Below are 20078 nucleotides of genomic sequence, written 5' to 3'. Positions count from 1 at the left end.
GTCTCCAGTTTTTAAGGATTCTCAAATGCAGCAGGAAGCAGATCAAGCAGAGTATGCTACAGCACAGGGGTTCTCAACTGGTGGGTCGAGACCCAAAAGTGGGTCATAGAGCCGTGTTCAATGTGTGCCTGTCTATGAAGCACCTTTTTAACCCCTTTGTTTTTTTTTCCTCATGTCTTGTCATGTTTTGTACCATCTGAGGTCCAAACTGCAAAATGTTTCATATAGAAAAAGGTCAATTTGCAACGTGAAGCTACGAGCGCTAACATTAGCATGCTAACACAACAATGCAGGACACAGGTGAGTGCAGCTATATCTCATTTTGTCTGCCGCTGGCGCCAAAAGTCCTCGATGGGAACGCGAGTGGAGGGGGGGTTGGAGGTATGTCCAGGCTTCAGTGTGGAGGAAGTGTGGTTTTGGGTGTCATGCTGGAGCTCAAGGGCGACATCTACTGGATCAAAAAGTCTTTCAACTCTAGCGTATGATTTGTTCAGCATGATGACGTGCTGCTCGTCAGTGCGTGCTTGTCGAGCCTTGAATGAACCGACCACTGAACATCAGAAGTTAATAAGTATTTTTATTTGTTTAACATAACATTTTTTTTTTATCATCAAAATGAAAAACTTTAAAGCGATTTCAGACGCTTTCATTTGGCATATTTCAGGAAAATAAAACATTATATCAGACAAAATAAAGAATGATGCTTGGAGAGGATCGGCTCAGGTTCAAGTGTTAAATACATGGAGATATAAATCTTCTCAAATGTGGAACAACGCTGTTCATTGCTCTTGAACGAGGATGAGACATGCAGCAGTGAATACATCAAAGTAATATTATTGTAATGGCACTGATCAGAGTCCGAGTGGCGGAGGCGTCACGGTGTTCTGCGTCACTTGGCGGGGCAGAACGGGCAGGAGTTGTTCTTGCTGGACTGCAGCCACATCCGGATGCAGTCTTTGTGGATGATGTGGGAGCAGCTGAGCGGGTGGCGGCTGTCTGGATCCACGAGGTTCTGACACATCAGGCAGAGTTTACGGGGCCCGACGCTCTGACCGCCGCCTGCCGCTCCCCGCTGAGGAGAGGACGCCGGTCTCTGGATGGGGCCCGGTGGAGTGGGCCGGCTGATTGGACCGGGGGCTGGCCTCTCGCTCTGGGCCAGCTTCACACCGACCTGCTCCATGACCTCCTCCATGGACATGCCGGCCAACGTGCCCCGGGAGATCTTAACCTGCTGCAGCAGCGACGTCAGCTGAGCCCTGTTGCATTGTGGGAAACGAGTCCCGAGCTTCTCCAGGACTTTGTCTAGTTTGCCAGTGGGGGCGGAGGATGGAGCGGAGGATGGAGCGGCGGTCGCGGCGGTGGCAGCGGCGGGGGGAGGCGGGGAAGGAGCCACGGGCTGAATGGGAGGAGACGGGGAGAGGCTGAGAGGCGGCGTCACCCTCATCTGAGCTCTGATGTGGGGCTGGAACTGAGGGGGAGGGTAGTGCTGGGGTGGGAGGGGTGCCTGGAAATGGTGCGGGGGTGGCGGGTGGTTGTGGCGGTAGCGGTACTGCGGGTGGTAGGGGGGGGGCTGGTGGTACGGCTGCTGGAACAACTGTGGGTGTCTCTGAGGAGGGAGGGGTCGGATCATTGGGTGTGGAGGAGGCGGGGGCATGAACTGAGGGTGGTGCAGAGGCTGCATCACCTGATTGAACCTCAGGTCGGCCTGTCGGGAAAAAGACAAATCGACAACATGTTTGAAACTTCAAAACAATTTGATGAAAATAATTGCATTCAAAAACCGTTACAGAACTTCTGCTCTTCGGATTTTAACCACAACATCTAAATCGCACAAATCATTTGGCGACGTAATTAAGGCAGCGACTTTTAAGTACAAGAAATTATCCAATGTAGCTCGTCTAGGAGTTTTATTTTGGTTGCCATGGTAACAGAACACTCATCACTGTTTGATTGTTTTACTAGAATCGTATCAAAGTTTAAGATTCTGCTGTCATGACAACCGTATTCAGCACAGAATCAAGTTGGATTAGTTAAAGGGTTCGGCCCCCCCCCGTGTCCACCTGGAGCGTTTCCATGCAGCGTTTGTGCGACCATAAGAAAAGCGCTGCACGTCCGTCCTGTCTCCATGACAACAGTCTGTTGGCAACGGCCGCTGTGTGACCCAACACTGCTCCGTTACTTTTTACTGCATGTTTCATATTTGAGATCGTTTATTTCTTGATCAGACACGGAGCGAGGAGGATGTGGGTACAAGATACGATCAGGCGGCAATATCAAACATTAAGAAAAGATCAACAGCGCCTTTCTGAGTGATAAACTTGGACATGACAGCGTCTGGGTTTGGTTCACAAACATGCATTAACAGAAACGATCAGGTGGTCAAAGTTGCGCCGGTGAAAGGACGTTGGAATTCCCTCTTCTTCCGGTCAAACACGTCGCACCAGAGACGAGACTAAAAAAAACATCTTTGTAACATCTAAGCGGACGACATTTCCAGAAGATAAGAAAACTCTTGGTGCTTTGGCTTCATCTTTGGTTTCCTGTGCAGACCAAAGTCCAGAGATAAAAAGGTTGTGTTTTTAAGAAGGACTCACCATGGGGACCTGCGGCAGAGACGGCACGTTGATCCTGGGGAGCGACTCTAGATCTCGACCCTGCTGCAGCTGCTGCAGAACCTCCTGGAACCGACTCTGCAGCTCGGCCTGGCTCCTCCGCACCACCCCCTCCTTCTTCTCCCACTTCTGCCTCTCATGAGGGTACTGCTGCGGAAACTCCTCCCTGAGACCGTTCAGGTACTGCCCCACCTGAGACCAACCAGATCCAGGGTAAGCTCAAGATTCAAGGTTGCTGGTTTAAAATATGGACTCTCTACCGCCTGGCATCATGACGTTACCTCTTTCAGCCAGGCCTCGATGCGCTCCATGGCGACGTCTCTCTGCTTCTCCACGGCAGCGATCTCGTCCTTCAAGGCCTGCAGGTCGGCCTCCTGCGCCTCCCTCCTCACCTGCTCCATCTCCTGCCTCAGCTCCTCCAGCTCCTCCTGCCACCTGCTCTGCTCCTCGCTCTGCTCCTTTTTCAGAGTGTTCAGCTTCTCCTCGTTCTCTTTCAGCTCCTTGTCCAGCCTGAGGAGTGACCAGAGGGAGACATCATCATCATTCCCTTCACACTTTAAACTCACATCACGTCTTACGTCAGGAGTTTCTGTGTGTGTGTTATTAAACCTGCATACTATGGTCGGACACACCTGTGTTTCCTCACAACATTTCCCTTGTATCTTATCTTTAAGCTCGTACATCCTCAGGTGCATTTAAGGGATTCTAAAGTTCTCCATTACAGCGAACGGGAACACTTACTGAGACATGGGGATGCAACAAAACGTACATCAGCGTCATGGTGAGAACCTGCGGGGTGTTATTGGTCTGTACCTGTTCCTCTCCTCCTCTGCTCTGTTCTTCTCCGAGGTCATTTCCTGCTTCTTTGCTAAGAAGTTCTTCCTGGTGGCCTTCGAGTTGTTCAGCTGCAGTTTCACTCGCAGAGACTCCAGTTTGTCCAGAAGAGCCTGAAAACAGTCTGAAGGTTAAATACACACCTGTTACGTGTATCTGTGTTTTCACATGTGTGTGTGTTGGACTCACCTGGTGCTGGCGGACTGCTTCCTCCTCCTTCTTCTGCAGTTGCTGTTTCTCCTTGGCCTTGGCCTGCTCCTCCTCGCCCTGCTTCTTCATCAGACTGGTGTACTGCTCCGTCAGCGTGGAGCTGTACTCCAACATGGCCGCCACCTGACTCTCCCAGTCCGGGTCCGTGTTGACGCCCAGCTCCCCCGTGTTGCTGTCCGTCTGCACAGCCTGAGCCCTCAGCAGCAGGTCTAGGAAAGGAAAGAAGGAGACAAGGAAACAAAACAAGTAAACTAAGGAGGAGAGTAACTTAAAGAAAAGAGAGAAAACTGTTAGAGAACAAAAAAAAGGATGTGAGAAGTAAAAAAAAAGGAGGGAACAAAATAAGGATGCATTACAACTTTTTCAGAAGATCAGCCGCTGAGGTTCATGGGTATTGTAGTTTTTACAGATAATAGCAAGCTGCGTTATAGAGTTGAAGTGGCCAGCAGGAAGAACAGCTTCCACACTTGCAGAAACTCCAGGAGGAGCATATCTGAATCACATCTGAATTTTTCAAGCCAACAAGCCGAACATGTCTTTCCATTATTCATCACAGAACTCCTCCTGTTAAAGCTCAAACATCCACATGTTCCACATGTGTGAACTCAATCAGCCGCATTTTTCGCTCAGACTTCACCCAGAGTTTGTCCTGCCAGCCTCCTCGTATTTTTTCAGCAGCAGGATATTCTCCGGAGAATTCAGCTCGAGCCAATGGGAGGGGGGAGTGGCGTTTCTATACTGTTACTGCTGCAGGGTGCATAGAGTGCATGTACGTGACCCATACGTTCACCGTGCTTGTAATCGGATGGCTGGATTATGTTTTCTGTTCTACACTCTTTAAGTACTATGTTGATTCTCACACCAAACAGATCATCGGCTGTCGTTCCTAGTTTTTGCGGTGTGTCCGGCTCTGTCGCCCTCCCTTCGTCCTACGTGGTGGTCGTTTGTCGGCTGTAGTCTTTTGAGGTTTGTTCTAGTGCAACTTTTTGGCCAAGACGTGAGGCAACGCCACAGTCGGCCTTCGTCGCCACTAGTTCTTTGCCGTCTGCTTGGTGTCTCAGGGCCTTTACCTCATGAAACAAACATTGGTATCGGCAATCGGCTAAATTGGTATTAATTCAACCATCGGTATCGGCCATGACTCTGCCAATCGGTGCGTCTCTACTTCAAAGTTGCAAGAATGATTAATACAGGGACAAATCATTCAGTAAGAGACAATAATCTGAGGGACAAAAAATGACTAAAGCATAAATGAATAAATAAATGAATTAATAAATAAATGTTGGGAGAAATGCATACAATAATGTATAAATAAATAAATAATTAAATAAATGCATCAATAAATATATATATATATATAAATAAATGCAACAATTCATATAAAAATTAATATATAAATAAATATATACATATATTTATCTATTTATTTCTGTGTCCATGTTGTACAAGGAAAAGTAAATATGTAAATTAAGTGGGCCGTCCTAACATTACTGGTAAATTTTGAAAAACAGAAAGAATGAAATACACATATATACTTTTCCTCTTACGACCTGGACACAGAAATAAATAGAAGTGTAAATGTAAAAATACGGAAATAATATGTGGAAATGTATGCATTGATACATATATAACTGTAGAAATACGCTAATAAATAAATAAATGCACGTAAAAATATATAAATAGCTTTTTTTATAAACAAAGTGTATTTATTATTTATTCATTGATATATTGTTTTCAGCATTTATATATTTATTGATGCATTTATTTAATTATTTATTTATCTATTCATTATTGTATGCAGTTCTACCAACATTTATTTATTTATTTATATATTTATTGATGCATTTATTTAATTATTTATTCATTATTGTATGCAGTTCTACCAACATTTATTTATTTATTTATACTTTAGTAATTTTTTGTCCCTCATAATAATCCAACACAGGATAAAACACACTTTAGTGAACTCCTGTAATCAAAAGCATTTCACACAAACATTAAACTTACGAGTTAAATATTTAAAGTGTTTCAACTCGTCGTTAGCATTTAGCCTGACTTTATTTTTACTGACTAAAAGAAGTTTAAAAGATCTTCTTAAAACTACCACCGCTTCATAAATCTGCTCTTACCTTCCACTGTCATGTTCGCTAACGCCAGCTTCAGGTCTTCCTCCTCTTGGGTCAGATTTTGGACTCGGTGCTCTTCTGATGCAAAGCTAGCCGTCACCCCGTTAGCCTCCATGCTAACACAGCTACGAACAGAAAGACTATCTTTTGTTTTTCTCACCCGGAAGAGCCGATGTAAACTCAAAATGTTAGCTGAACAGATAGCCAGCTATGGCGGCGGGAACTCCAACCTTACGCGTGTATTTTGGATGTAATATCTGAGCTATTTCAGAGTTTGTTGAACTCCTATGTACAGCATGGCTTCACAGTTACCCGACACTGATTCGCTAACGACACGGAAACGATCAGAAAAAAGCATCCCGCAAAGATCGTCTATAGCGGAAACTCGTTTTTTTTTTCTTTAAAACTTTATTAATTACATCGGTTACAAAATATATTGTAATACACGCAAATCAACTTTATATTACATTTAAAGATGAATAAATAAAAAAAGACAAATTTACACAAATCCTTTAGAAAGCGTTGAAAACTCGCAGCTGCTTTCACACTCGCACAAAACTTGTGAAGTTTTCGAGGTGAGATCAAAATATTTACAGTCTTTGGGAGAGATGCATGTGGCAAAAGCAAACTCTGACTTTTGCTGCAGTCATGTGCTCCTCGGATGGTCCCAGTTTTGTTCGAGTTGGAAAGTAATTCCTCCGACATCAGTGTATTCATGTTTTTTTTCAGATGGGATGTTTCTCCTCCCAGCCCACGCGTTGCTGTAAGAACACGACATGACCTCTGCCCCCTCCTCGTCTAGGAGCAAAGATCTACGTTTTCCTGAGTCCATTTCCTCCCCACTTGTTTTATTCGGTCGCCCGTATGCACACACAGCCCCGCTCCACAGGCGCGCCCAGCTGTTCTTTCCACAGATGTGGTCAAGCATTTTTGGAGTCTCTCTGTGATTGGGCCCTTATGGCTTCTGTATAATTATACAAACTCACTTTATTTAATATTTAGGTTGAATGTTTTTTCACTACTTTCTCTTAGAGAGGTAACACATTTTATATATAACATTTTGCACGGACTTGCTCCTCCTCCTTTGAATGACTTTATAAAGCTGAAGTCTGCCAGTGGGATCGGCACCAGGGGCCACAGCCCGAGGAGACTGTGAGGTCCCATACAGACGCACTACATTCAGACAAACTGTTCTGTCAGTCAAAGGAACTAAATATTGGAATATTCTCCCACTCACAATAAGTGGATATAAGAAAACCAAGTCTGTGACCACTTTGAACCTTTAACCTCTATTATTGTCTTGTGTCACTTGTGCCTTTGTATTTGTATTTTATTTGTAATTTGTCTTTCTCTGTTACCTGCCTAGGGACAACAGATGGAAACTAGCACTTCTGCTATAATCTGGCATTTTTACAGCTGTTCATTAATATGCACTGTCCCTAACAAATGAATAAATAAACATAAATTAGTGTACAGGGAACACATTTTCCTCTGAGGACAGTTCGTGTATAGAGTTATGGACGTATACAGAATCTGTACAATTCTCTAACTTTCATATTTCTCTACCTAAACTAGCATACATAGTGCAACTTTAAGTTTTTTTTGGGTGAATTTATGAAACGATTAAGTCGCTTGAAGGCTAAATGTCCACATTAGCTGACTCAGTGGTGATTCTGGAGTCTGGTGGGGCAAAAATCAATTGGGGTGCCCTCCAACCAGCATCCCAATGCTTTCCTTTTTCATTTTTCTCTCCAATAGACGGATAATTCCTCTTCATTTTTCTTTTTTTTTTTTTACTTAATTTGATTTCACTGCTATAATGCATTCAACGCTTAGCAGAGCAACAACAGTGAGTCCCGTCAGATGGGGCTGCTTAAGGAGGTTTGCAGAATTTTCACTTTTGGGGCTACTGCTTTGGTTTAAGTTTGTGAGCCCTCAGGGGGCCCCCCCTATTGGTCTGGGGCCCCAAGCAGTTGCCTGCCATGCCTGTTGAGTGTTGACAAGCAGCACCTCTGAGCTAACTCTGAAAGTGGAAACGTTTTAAGTTTTACACAGAGTGAGACCTCCTCTCTTTCGCCGCCTCTCTGGCTCCCATCAGGACTCCTGCTCGTCACATGACAGAGCTGGGAAAACCTCCTGACTCCCCGCTCCCCCTCTCCTCCTCCTCCTCCTCCTCCTCCTCCTCCTCCCCTCGGCCTGTCAGTCGACTGTTTTCTCTGTCTGTCGGCGTGTGTGTGCGTGGTGTGTGTGTGCGTGTGTGTCTGTTAGCTAGCCGCTAGCTATCATCATCACCATCAACAACCGCAGGGACGACGCGAACATGGCGGACACAGCCCGGGACCCTCCACCGCAGCCCGCCGACATCAACGAGCTGAAGGACGGGGAGAACCTGCACCCGAAGCCGGCCGCCACACAGGAGGTGAGGAGGAGGAGGAGGAGGAGGAGGAGGAGGTGATGAAGGGAGGCCGATGGGAGAAGAGGCAGGCAGGGCGTGATGCCTCCAGCTGACAGCAGATGTAAACTTAGAGTGAGGGGCGCAGACCTCTAAAAGTGTTAATTAATGAATGAGGTTTGGTTCGTCTGCGTGGGACCTCCTCTTTTATTTCACCGCGTTTTGTCAACACTCACAACAAATCCGCCGTTTTAACGCTGAATTCAACGATACTTAACGGTGGCCTTCAACGCGACGGCTACATGAGCCGAGGAGGGTCATTTCTGCGCAGAATAGGTGTGTTGAGCTGCTCGCGCGTCAGGTGACAGTCACACAGGTGTGCGTGATGCATTCAGGGTAGGCTGGAAAATCGGAATAACTCCAGATACGGTGTGTGTGTGTGTGTGTGGGGGGGGGGGGGTTAAGCAGATTAAAGTTTCTTACTTTTTGTGTGTTTTTTTGTACAAATAAACTGAGTAAGTACAAGTACAAGTACAACATAAGTACATGTTAATAATTTGGGTGTAGCTCTTTTCACAGAGCGAGGTCGCAAAGTGCTTCACAACATTTTAACATGACCGTAATAACAACATTAAAATCCTGAAAGATGGGTCGTCGAGCGCAGGAAAACAACACTCGCACAGACATTACATCCCATAATGATATCCTGATTAAAGATGAAGATTAAAAACATCAATCAGAGCTGCAGAGAGAGAGAGAGAGAGAGAGAGAGAGAGAGAGAGAGAGACCCAAAGAAGTGTCCGAGCCACAGATTAGTACGACAACAAGCCGGCCCTGGTCAGAAGACCTGGGGGGGGGGGGGGGTCTACTGGGGATGTAGGGATGGAGCAATGCAGAGAAACAGGTGTAATATGGGTGGATGTGCTGGACCGTTTTACAGGACATGTTGTATAAACTCTATAAACACAAATCAACAAGCTGGTCCTCCATTTCTGACGGACATCAAACTTTATGCGCCGCGTTTGCTGTCGTTGCCATGGCTGTGTGTTGTGCTTCCTGCTTCAGTCAGCTTGCTTCCTGATTGGTTGTAGTTCTGTTCCATGTGACAATCGGTCGTCCTCTGTGTTGTTCTCGCACGACAGGTTTTCTTTTTTTCTTTTTTTATGCCTTTTATTGGAGAGACAGGACAGTGGATAGAGTCAGAAACCGGAGAGAGAGAGAGAGAGAGAGAGAGAGAGAGAGACATGCGGGAAAGGAGCCACAGGCCGGAGCCGAACCTGAGCCGCCCGCCCGGAGAACCACAGCTGACGTACATGAGGCGAACGCACCAACCACTAGTCCACCAGTGCCCCCACACAACAGGACGCCTGATCGTAAACAGAACGTGTAATATTTAAGATTTTAATTCGGGGCGGCCCCAATCGTCTTCGGGAGCGGATCGTGGCGCGTTAGAATCACTCTTAACACCCTTCACACCACGGGAACATCCGTAAGATCATCTCTGGAACCATCAGATAATCTGCTTTTATCAGATTATCTTGTAGGGTTTACCCCGCTTTAGATTTTGCATTCCTTCTCTGTAGAAGTTGACCGCTGCAACAGAGCAGAAATATTTGTAGTTTATTTTGGGAGGAATGTCAAAGCTGGATTTGGGCTAATAATGTGACGATGCCAAACTTGAGTTGGTTTTGTGATGGAGGACAGAAAGTTAGATTTTTTTATTCAATAATTTGTATCTTGCCATTAAGTAATTTTTTTTTTACACAAATTAAATCCTTAAAAGTTACCCCACCATTGAAATTTTTCTTTAAATAGTATTTTTTCAAGACTATTTGAAACATGTATAAGATCTAAAAAATACCTCCATGAGTGCCTTTCTAGTCTTTCACATAATCAGAGCCCCTAACAGCAGTTCAGATAGAACCAGAATCGGCTTTATTGGCCAGGTGTGCTCACACATACAAGGAATTTGACTTCGGTAAACTGGGCTCTTCATGTGCAATAAACAAAAACTTACAAACAGTGCAGTGGTGAGTGTAAAAGATACTGAAATGAACATGATAATACATTTTGTAAATATGTAACTGATCAATCAATCAATCTTTATTTGTATAGCGTCAATTTCTGAAAAGGGTTATCTCAAGACGTTTCACAAAAAGCAGGTTAAATAGCTCACTCACTGTTATGTTACAAAAGAAAAATGGGGTAGGGGGAGATGGGATAAGATGCAGGAAGGATTTCTCCTTTGTGGTCCTGATGTACTTCCTGTTGTCCACACTTCCTTGACGCGGAGGTGGAGGTCGGAGCAGGCCGTGCATGAATGAGGACGGTGGTGGTTGCTGGGCGTCAGGAACCTCAGGTGGTAGTCGTGCCCGATCTCCTCGCTGAAGGTTTCAGGGAGCTCCGTCTAAGAGTTCAGATAGTCATTTACAAAAGCTAGATTGTTGTTTTTTACAGTATTTACATCAAGGCAGGGTGCACAGGTTAATGTCAGATGAGGAGGATGATATTTACTTGATAAAGTGAGTTGAACTTCCTGAGCTGACGCAGGAAGTTCATCCTCTGCTGAGTCAACACTGATAGTGGTTATGTGGGGAGACCACTTCAGGTCCCGGGAGATTGTGGATCCGAGGAACCTGACAGTGACGACGAGGACAGGGGGAGTGTAGGGGGGCTTCTCCTAAAGCCCACTGTCATCTCCACGGTCTTGAGCGGGTTCAGCTCCGGATGGTTCGGACTGCACCAGAGGGCCCGCTGTTCCAGCCTCCCGTCTGTAAGACTCATCATCATCCAGGGCTGCTCGATTATGGCAAAAATCTTTATCACAATTATTCTGATTGATGTTGAGATGGAGGTTATTAAACACAATAACTCATTGATCTTACAACATCTGCATCAAATGTTTTTATCAAAAAATAAAGGAAAGTATGAATAAGAAAAAAATAATTAGATATACTCGTTATAAATAAATAAAAATAAACTCACTGTGTTTTTGAGGTTGTGGTGATGTACTCTTGTGACCATAATACAAACAAACACTTTGAAACATTTACCATTAGACAAAACCTCAAATCAAAACGCGCGCAACATTGCAGCACGGTAAATCGTTTAATCTCGATTATCTTGTCTTCATGATGCTGAAAAGCCAAAAATGTAAATTTGATTAAACACCCAGAACGTGACACAAACGAACACACAGATGGACAAATAGAAGAAAATATTGCTGGTGACACATATGAACACCGTCCCCCGATGAGACCGATCACGTTGATGTCGTCTGCAAACTTCCAGAGCTTGAGGTGCAGTCGTTGGTGTAGAGGGAGAAGAGCAGTGGGTAGAGGACACTTCCCTGGGGGACGCCAGTGCTGATTGTCCGGGTGCTGGATGTGATGCTCCCCAGTCTCACCTGCTGCTTCCTGTCAGTCAGGAAGTTCCACTGACAGGTGGAGGCCGGCACTGTGAGCTGGGTCAGTTTGTGGAGGAGGATATCCACCACATGGATATAATTTCATTATCATTAATATTTATTTGTTTTTTAAATTCCCATTTTATTTATGGCTTTCTTGTCCCTTTTTGTGTTTGTATAAAAAAAAAACCTTGTAAGCTCGTCTGTGCTGTGTAATGTTCTGTTCAGCTCCAGCCTGACTATCATCTCGTTCACACCTGCACAAAACGTGAAGCCCTAACTAGTTATCAGCTGCCCTCACATTCATTGGTGTTTATATGTGTTTCCAAGTTTTCTTGCTGTCAGTCTAAAAGAGGGGAGCAGATCAGGGACAATGTGGTTAGAGAAAAACAAAGCAGCACTTGTTTTAATGATTGTTTTGGATTCAGGAGTGATGAGGCCTTTAGGCACTGACAGAAACAAGGTGGACTTCATGTAGGGGTGAGCTGCATGTGTGGAAAACCTGAATTGACCCAGAGTTTCTCCTACCAGACCCCTGGTATTTATTCTGCAGAAAGCCAGAGTGAGCTGATGTGAGAACGCAGCAGGATATAATCAGGAGAATTCAGCTGGAGCGAGTGGGAGGGGGTGGTGACGTTTATTCCCTGTGATCGCTGCACGACCATAGACTGTCTGCACGCCGCCTCTACCGTCTCCATGCTCTAATGAACCTGCTGCATTATGTTTCCTGTCTTCCAGGATGTTCTTCTCCACTCTTTAGTTCACATTGAGAGTCTGTTCAACTACACGTAGCATTGATAAAAAGCAGAAGTCCTGAAATTCTCTAGAAATTGTCAGGAGTGAATATGTGAAATCGGCTCATGACATCAATATTTTCTTCTATTTGTCCATCTGTGTGTTTGTTTGTGTCACGTTCTGTAAATTTGTTCTCAACACTTCGTGCAAATATTGTGAGAAAGTCATAACCTGGGTCACATTTTTTGTGTCAACACGATTATTTATGTTACTTAAACAAGGTCTCGTCGTCTTCTCAAAGCTGAAAGAAGCTCCTGATGGTTTTACTGTCGATGAGAAAAAATCAGCTCCTCAACTGTGTAGAAAAATCTGAACAAAACTACAAACCAATACTGCGTTCATTTCATTACTGAATCCGCTTCAGTTGACCACAGGAGGTTTTTGAATTCTTTCAAAAGAAAAGCAATTAAATTAACACAGTTTGCTGCACAGAGACCTTTTTGTTTCCACTTAGACAGAAACCAAGGACTCGTTCACACACACACACACACACACACACATCGTTTAGAGACACTTTACAGTAAGAGGTCACGCTCAGGGGTTGTCATGATACCAGAATTTTTAACTTCAATATGAGACCTTTTTTGTTACCATGGCAACTAAAGTAGAAGTCCTTGGCTCCTAGTATTGGGAACTTTGTTGTTGTCAGTACAAAAAGAAAATTGCAAGAAAACTCTTACACTTTGTCTAATGTTGGCCTTACGCCTGTAGCAACTTTCAGAGCGGTTTTAAAGTCGCAGACAAATGTGACTTTTTCAGCGTCAGGGCGCTCATGTGATCTCAGTGGTTTGGTGTTTGGTGTCAAAAACCTCAATCTGAGCTGGGAGGTAGAGCCTCCGGTTATCAGGCCCCTCTGCTTTTGAAACATCGTGCAGTCACTCTGTACTTTTAAGAATACACTTAAGCATGTTGTTCAGTGAAGCGAGTATTGTCAACAGCCAATAGGAGCCAGCATCAAACAGGAAGCTGCTGACTAGTAAACAGAGCAGTGAGGAGAAGGGGCGTGCCGTTCTGGAGGAAAAACTAGTGGAGTTGTGGAGAGAGAGAGAATACCTCTTTGACTTGTCCTCCTCTTTGTACCATGAGAAGGCGAATCAGACTCGACTGTAAAGTGGAAGGAAAAGTCGTAGTAGTTACGGCACTTTTACAGTACAATACTTTTTCATCCCTCAGGGGGGAAATTTGTTGTCACAGCTTGCACAGGTGTTACATGGAAACACATATACGAACAGGTAACACAGGAAGAAACACAAAAATCAGTAATTTGTGAAAAAACTGTCTGAAAAGGGTTTCTGTCTGCCCCGCTTCAGCATCCTCCGCCGACCTCCCTCTCTGAGCGAAATTAAAAAAAACAGCTGCGTAACAAAATACACATTACTGTAATGTATTTCACAAACGGGCAGTTTATTGTCATGTCATGTTTCATGCACATCTTGACAGAAATGAAGAACTGAAGTCCAACAATAACACATGAATCCCTGTTACATCTGAGGAGGGTGCACAGAGTTTAGAAGGAGGGAGACCTCTGTCTCGCAAAAATATCTTTGTCAGTTTGAAACAGTTTAGTATTTGTAAAGTCTCTTCTTCAGCAGTTTTGTAACTTTTACTGAGACACACACACACACACACACACACACACACACACACACACACACACACAGAGGCCTGTTTTTGTCACGTCAGCACTCTAGATTTCATTCCTGGTGATGATTGTCTTCCTCGAGTGTCACAACAACAGAGCTCTTCAATGACCTGTGTGTGTGTGTGTGTGTGTGTGTGTGTGTGTGTGTGTGTGTGTGTGTGTGTGTGTGTGTGTGTGTGTGTGTGTGTGTGTGTGTGTGTGTGTGTGTGTGTGTGTGTGTGTGTGTGTGTGTGTGTGTGTGTGTGTGTGTGTGTGTGTGTGTGTGTGTGTGTGTGTGTGTGTGTGTGTGTGTCATCCACTTCCCTGTGTTTTATGGCCTGACATGCCGCCTCAGCAGCACCAATAAACAGAAGAAGGATGTTAAACACATTCTCCCTGTCGGAGCTTTTTAAGGTGGACTCGGGTGAACTGGCATGTTTGATAACCTCTGACTCGTCCCGTTTCCTCCTTTAGTGTGTCGGTGTGCGGGGAGGTGAAGTGGACTGTTGGTCTGAGTAAAGTTTATTAGGTACATTGAGCTTTTACTAATGCAGTCCACTGTCACAGTCTAATAACCCCTCCTTGATGGAAGTTTCCGTGTTCAGTTTGTGTTGAAACACGTTTAAAAACGTCTTGATTCACGTTTTTAATGATGTTAACCCACCTTGTAAAATCATTGATATGAAGTTGCACATTTGAGGGTTTTTTTTTTTTTTTTTAGTGTCAGCACAGTTCAGCTCTGACATTAATTTCCTCCGCCGTGTCCTCATGTTCCTGTTGCGCACAGTCATTTTCTGCTGAGTGATTAGCCATGCTAGGCTAGCTGCTGCAGAGGCTGAGCTATCTCACCAACTCTTTGACAGATTCTGAATCATATTTTGCAGTCAGATTTATGTTTCCTGGAGTAAGTATCAGTGAGATGTGTAGTGAGTGAACTGATCTTACTATATGATCAGACATTAAGGAAACATGCTATGTTGAAGTGCTGACTTCTCTGACAACAATGCAGCAGTCAGTATGTCCTCCTTCTTACTTTAGATTCTGCTCCTGAATGCTCTGGATTTGTTTGGACCAGAGAAGGTAGACAGTTTTAAAGCACCCCCCACACGGCCGTTTTGGACACCCCTCGGTTTCCCAGATATGAGAGCAGTTATCAGGTCAACAGGTGTTGCAGAGATGGAAGCGGGACAGAGAAGTGGTTCAGATAGAAGTGATTGTACCCGACCTAAAAACCCTCTGCATGTTTCTAATAAGCTCCACGAGCAGAAACGTGCTCAAACTAGGATCAATATTGGAGATGCTTTTGAAAAATGGAGAGAGGTTAGAACACAGAAAGGTTTAGAGACTGATGCAGAGCTGGATAAACACTGAAGCTTCAGTGTCCACCACATGGTGACCTGAGTGAGCATCGACTCTAGAGAGGAGGGGGCGGGGGGAGACAGCTCTCTACAATGTTTAGAATTTAGACTACAGCACCTGTTTTAACCACTAGGGGTCAGAGTTACATACTGCTCCTTTAATGTTTGTAATTCTGTAATGTGAGCTGTGTGACAACGATAACTTCAGAGGTTTGTGTTTCCATCAGCATGAGGTCATCACAGCGACATTTTTGTGAATCCTGCACTTTGATGTTTTAATAATTACCTGGAGAATTGGCAGACAGTTACAGTTCCTATATCTATATGATGATGACTAGTTAAGGCTTCATCTTATTGGCCGAATGATGCATGCACCGTCTACCTGAGGCTGCACGAGGTGTGTACATTAAATGTTGGTTCTTCTCATGATTGCAGGTCAGCAGGTCACGTTGAACTTGTTGCTTTATGAAAACTACGGCGGGGCTTTGACTCTCCTGTCGGCCTCGGCTGTACTTCTTTGAGTTTGTGCAAATAAATAAATATTGACATTAAAACGAGCTAAACAAAGATGGTAAACATTTTAGCTTGCTAGCACTGACGTTGGGAGAGTGTTAGCATGCTATTAGCATTTAGCTCAAAGCGGAAGACTCTGCAGATTTCTTTTCCTGAACCACCGTGACGACGTCTGTGAAGTTTGTCTTTGAACTATTGACACTTCGGGTTAAAGTTCAACTTTTTTTTCAACTGAAAGTGCAGCGACAACGATCAGCTGACAGTGAGGGCGTCTCGGAGATGTGCCCGTGCAAAATATGGCGTCAGTGAACGCAGGTCCTGAAGTGTGACATCACCGTTGGGTGTGCTTACAGGTGCAAAAGAGCACATTTAAAAGAAAGGAATCAACTTCATCGCTCTTCAACAATCTGTGTGTGTGTGTGTGTGTGTGTGTGTGTGTGTGTGTGTGTGTGTGTGTGTGTGTGTGTGTGTGTGTGTGTGTGTGTGTGTGTGTGTGTGTGTGTGTGTGTGTGTGTGTGTGTGTGTGTGTGTGTGTGTGTGTGTGTGTGTGTGTGTGTGTGTGTGTGTGTGTGTGTGTGTGTGTGTTTCCTCTGACCCTCTCTGTGTGTGTCTGCTGAGTAAGGACGTAGGAAGCTCCTCGTCATCATCACTCATTTCCTCTCCCTCTTTTATCCGCTCAGCTTAAAATCTCTCCATCTCCAAAGACAAATATCCTCATTATAACGTCGTATAGAGGACTCTGTCGCTCCGTCCGCTACTTCGGCCAGATCAGGAGAATATCTGAAGCAGACCATTTTCAGCAGTGCAGACGTGAAAGCGGCTTTAGTTACTGTTTTTAACAACAGATCTCTCGTGTGTGCTGCAAAAATGATTTAACTCTTAAACTGCTTGTTTTTGATTAAAGTGCAATGACAAAATAAAACATGTCTGCGTCTGCACATCGGAGAACAACACAGAGAACATGGCGGCTACTTTACTGACTTTGTGGCTTATTTTGAGTCATTTGAGTTGAACGGTCGTCCTGTTTATTCTTCAGCAGTAGAGTCTGTGAGTGTGAAGTCGATCAGGTGCGTGGTTATAGAGAGAACTTCAACACCTTCTACACTGGACGGGTTTGTTTACCTTCTCGGGTGTTTGTTTGTGTTCATATCAGGTGATGTTTACCGTCTTTGAGGTTTGGCTCCTCGCTGAAGGGCGTTTAACGAGAACTTTTTTTGAGATTCAAAACAAGGTGGGGGTGAGATATCATTTACTGCAGACTTTCTGTGCACCCTCTTGGTGGGATAAAGATGTCCCGCAGGTGTCAGTCACTGGTATCTGATCGGCGCTCTGTGGGCGCTCTGTGGGCGCTCTGTTTCTCAGGAAGTGGCGGTGACAGTTGGTGTGAAGTCACATGATCAAGTTTTACCTCCAGTGTTTGTGGAGCAGCAGCTGGCTGTTTCCTCCGGGCTGCAGGCAGGAAGCTGTGTGTGTGTGCTGCTGCAGGATGGAAGACGCCCGCTGCTGGAGGCTTCTTACTTCTTCTTCTTCTGTGGAATACGTCGAGTCTGCACAGAGAGAGAGCAGAGGTTTAGATGTGACCTTTGCTCCTCTTCTCGTCGGCTGCATCAAAGACGGGGAAGTGCACATTCACACACTGATGGTAGAGGTTTCTGTGTAAAGTGACCTTCAGAAGTAACTAATCCCATTCATACACATTCATACAGCGCCGAAGCAGCGGTGTTTGTGGTTAGGTGTTTAGCCCAAGGACACACTGGACATGTGGCTGCAGGAGACTCTACCACTGAGCCACAGCTGCCCCAAACAAGCTGACAACATTTCAGGACTCAAACTTTGCCGTCGAATATGTGCAGACAGCGTGCCGGAGTTTGCTTATATTTTTGTTTCCGTGGTATGGAAAGATAATCTTCATGGATCCCCCCCCCCCCCCCCCACCCCCCCGTTTGAGGAAATGAAGGTGCGGCTGTGGCTCAGTTGGTAGAGTGGTTTGTGTCTCAACTGGTAGGTCGGAGGTTCGATTCCCAGCTCCTGCAGCGACATGTCCGATACGTCCTGTGTAATCCAACAATACTCAAGTGAAATGTTATTCGGCTGGTGAATAAATCTACCAATATCGGCGCATATCTGTGATAAAGTTAGAGATACTGATTGTCACTGGATGTGATATTATCGACCGGGCGATGAATCGGTCAGGTTGTAATTATTATTCTTAAAAAATAATTATTCATGTAAAGACAAGGACGCTTTTATCGAAACCAGAATTATTTTTTTTAAGTCCCTCTCTTCAGAGCCTTGAAGCTCTACTGATGAAACACTCGTTTACCTCGCAGGACTCAGGTGTTGTTCGTCCACAGCTGGGGCAAAGTCAGCAAACACACACACCTCACTTATTCAGGTGTGAGTGGTGAAAAGAATCACTAGATATGATGCACAAGGACTCCAAACACCGCTGCTCCCAAAGACATACTTTAAAACAACGCGGCGTTCACAGCTCGTCTTCAGCTGCCCGAACTGGTTACTTCACAAATATTGTTTCTGACCCGAGGAAACTCTGCTGAACACTAAAGTCACACAATCAAACAAGCAGAGGGGGACAAACATCTCCCGTGATCCACGAGGTAAGGTGACAGTTTTTGTGAACAGAGTGGAGGCTTTGAAGCGAGCGATGAAACAGCTGGTTCTGGTTTCTTTGGTGAAGGCGCGGTGGACATGCTGAAAATCACATTCTTTTTGTCCTTTTACGTGTGCGTGTGCGTGTTTGCGTGCTTGTGTGTGTGTGTGTGTGTTTGTGTGTTGGTGTGTGTGTGTTTACAGTCAGAACCTGCCAGTCTACCGGCTCTAGACATCAGCAGCAACTCAAACGGACCGAAACAAGATTCACTGTTCAAAGACGATCCAGAGGACCTGTTTGCAGGTACACACACACACACACACACACACACACACACACACACACACACACACACACACACACACACACACACACACACACAGAAACAGACACACACATACAGAAACAGACACACACACACACACACACACACACACACACACACACACACACACACACACACAGAAACAGACACACACATACAGAAACACACACACACACACACACACACACACACACACACACACACACACACACACACACACATACACACACACACACAGAAACACACACACACACAGAAACAGACACACACATACAGAAACACACACACACACACACACACACACACACACACACATACACACACAGAAACACACACACACACACACACACACACACACACACACACACACACACACATACACACACAGAAACACACACAGAAACAGACACACACATACAGATACACACACACACAAACTTTCACAGAAACACACACACACACACACACACACACACATACACACACACACACAGAAACAGACGCACACATACAGATACACACACACACAAAATATTCTACAATTTATTTATCAGACGCTTTAATCCAAAGCGACGAACATCAGAGAGTGAAAACGACTCGAGCGAACAAACAGCTTTAAGTCTGATCAGACACACAGGTGCTGACAGGAAGTGACCACATGGGCTGACAGGAAGTGACCAGAGGCAGAGCACAGCGTTAATATATAGTCATCAGCAACAACATGGACCGCTGCTCTTGAGAGTTCTGCATCAGAACCATCTTAAATAGTCAGTAAGTTTGTATTTTGTGGCGGTGGACGTCAGAAGTGAGCTCGCCACAGAAATCTCGCTCCGAATCTGAATCAGCGTTCAAACCAAACGTTTCTCTTTCCCACAGCGTCTCTAATGAGCCGGGAAATTCACCTCCATCCTGCTTTGCTAACTCTCAGCTTTGAGTCCACTCACCTGCAGACGCTGCGTTACAGATCCACGCCCACCCTTCTCCCGTCCGCCAAAAACATCTGCACGCTTTAAAGAAATCAAACCCCATGTTGTTGTTTTCTTCATTCCTACAACATGTGGCTGTGTTTTGAATTCAAACTTAATCATCATAACGGTAAAGATAAAAGACTCTAAAAGCTGCTCTTAAATGATAAGAAATATGTTAATTGGAAACGCGTTGTGGTTAGAAACGCCCAGTGGGAGGGGCTTCTGCTTTTTAAAGGGGGCTGCTGTCGGACGTTCTCGGTTACTCTGGACTTATTTACGCAGCAGGTGGATCAGCTGGTTCGTGCTG

The 20078-nt window shown here is 44.9% G+C and overlaps 2 protein-coding genes across 2 annotated transcripts in view; one reads left to right on the top strand and one right to left on the bottom strand.

The window, feature by feature from the left end:
- Positions 1 to 557: 557 nt before the first annotated feature.
- rnf214 (ring finger protein 214) lies at positions 558 to 6613 on the bottom strand. Its single transcript, XM_065950469.1, has 6 exons — positions 5786 to 6613; positions 3636 to 3865; positions 3426 to 3559; positions 2894 to 3122; positions 2595 to 2804; positions 558 to 1705 (listed from the first exon to the last, which is right to left on the bottom strand). Exons 1-6 carry the CDS (start codon positions 5895 to 5897, stop codon positions 890 to 892), a joined length of 1731 nt encoding a protein of 576 aa, XP_065806541.1. The 5' UTR covers positions 5898 to 6613; the 3' UTR covers positions 558 to 889.
- A 1314-nt stretch (positions 6614 to 7927) lies between these two features.
- The window catches only part of snx2 (sorting nexin 2), a 35700-nt gene continuing 23549 nt past the window's right edge, over positions 7928 to 20078 (top strand). The window contains exons 1-2 of the mRNA XM_020654845.3: positions 7928 to 8201; positions 18682 to 18781. Of these exons, the coding sequence (XP_020510501.1) occupies positions 8103 to 8201; positions 18682 to 18781 (199 nt within the window). The 5' untranslated portion in view covers positions 7928 to 8102. The remainder of the gene's footprint in view (positions 8202 to 18681; positions 18782 to 20078) is intronic.

Source organism: Labrus bergylta, chromosome 2 (assembly GCF_963930695.1).
Source record: "Labrus bergylta chromosome 2, fLabBer1.1, whole genome shotgun sequence".
NCBI classification, from domain to species: domain Eukaryota; kingdom Metazoa; phylum Chordata; class Actinopteri; order Labriformes; family Labridae; genus Labrus; species Labrus bergylta.
Note: the sequence above shows the minus strand (reverse complement) of the source record. Positions and strands in the feature narration are given on the sequence as shown.

What these genes read in the sequence shown, in the direction of transcription:
- rnf214 (XM_065950469.1), bottom strand. Translation starts at nt 5,897, where the DNA reads ATGGAGGCTAACGGGGTGACGGCTAGCTTTGCATCAGAAGAGCACCGA. An exon ending in AAGCAGTCCGCCAGCACCAG is followed by an intron (nt 3,560 to 3,635) that starts GTGAGTCCAACA and finishes GACTGTTTTCAG; the next exon opens with GCTCTTCTGGACAAACTGGA. An exon ending in GCAGAGGAGGAGAGGAACAG is followed by an intron (nt 3,123 to 3,425) that starts GTACAGACCAAT and finishes GTCACTCCTCAG; the next exon opens with GCTGGACAAGGAGCTGAAAG.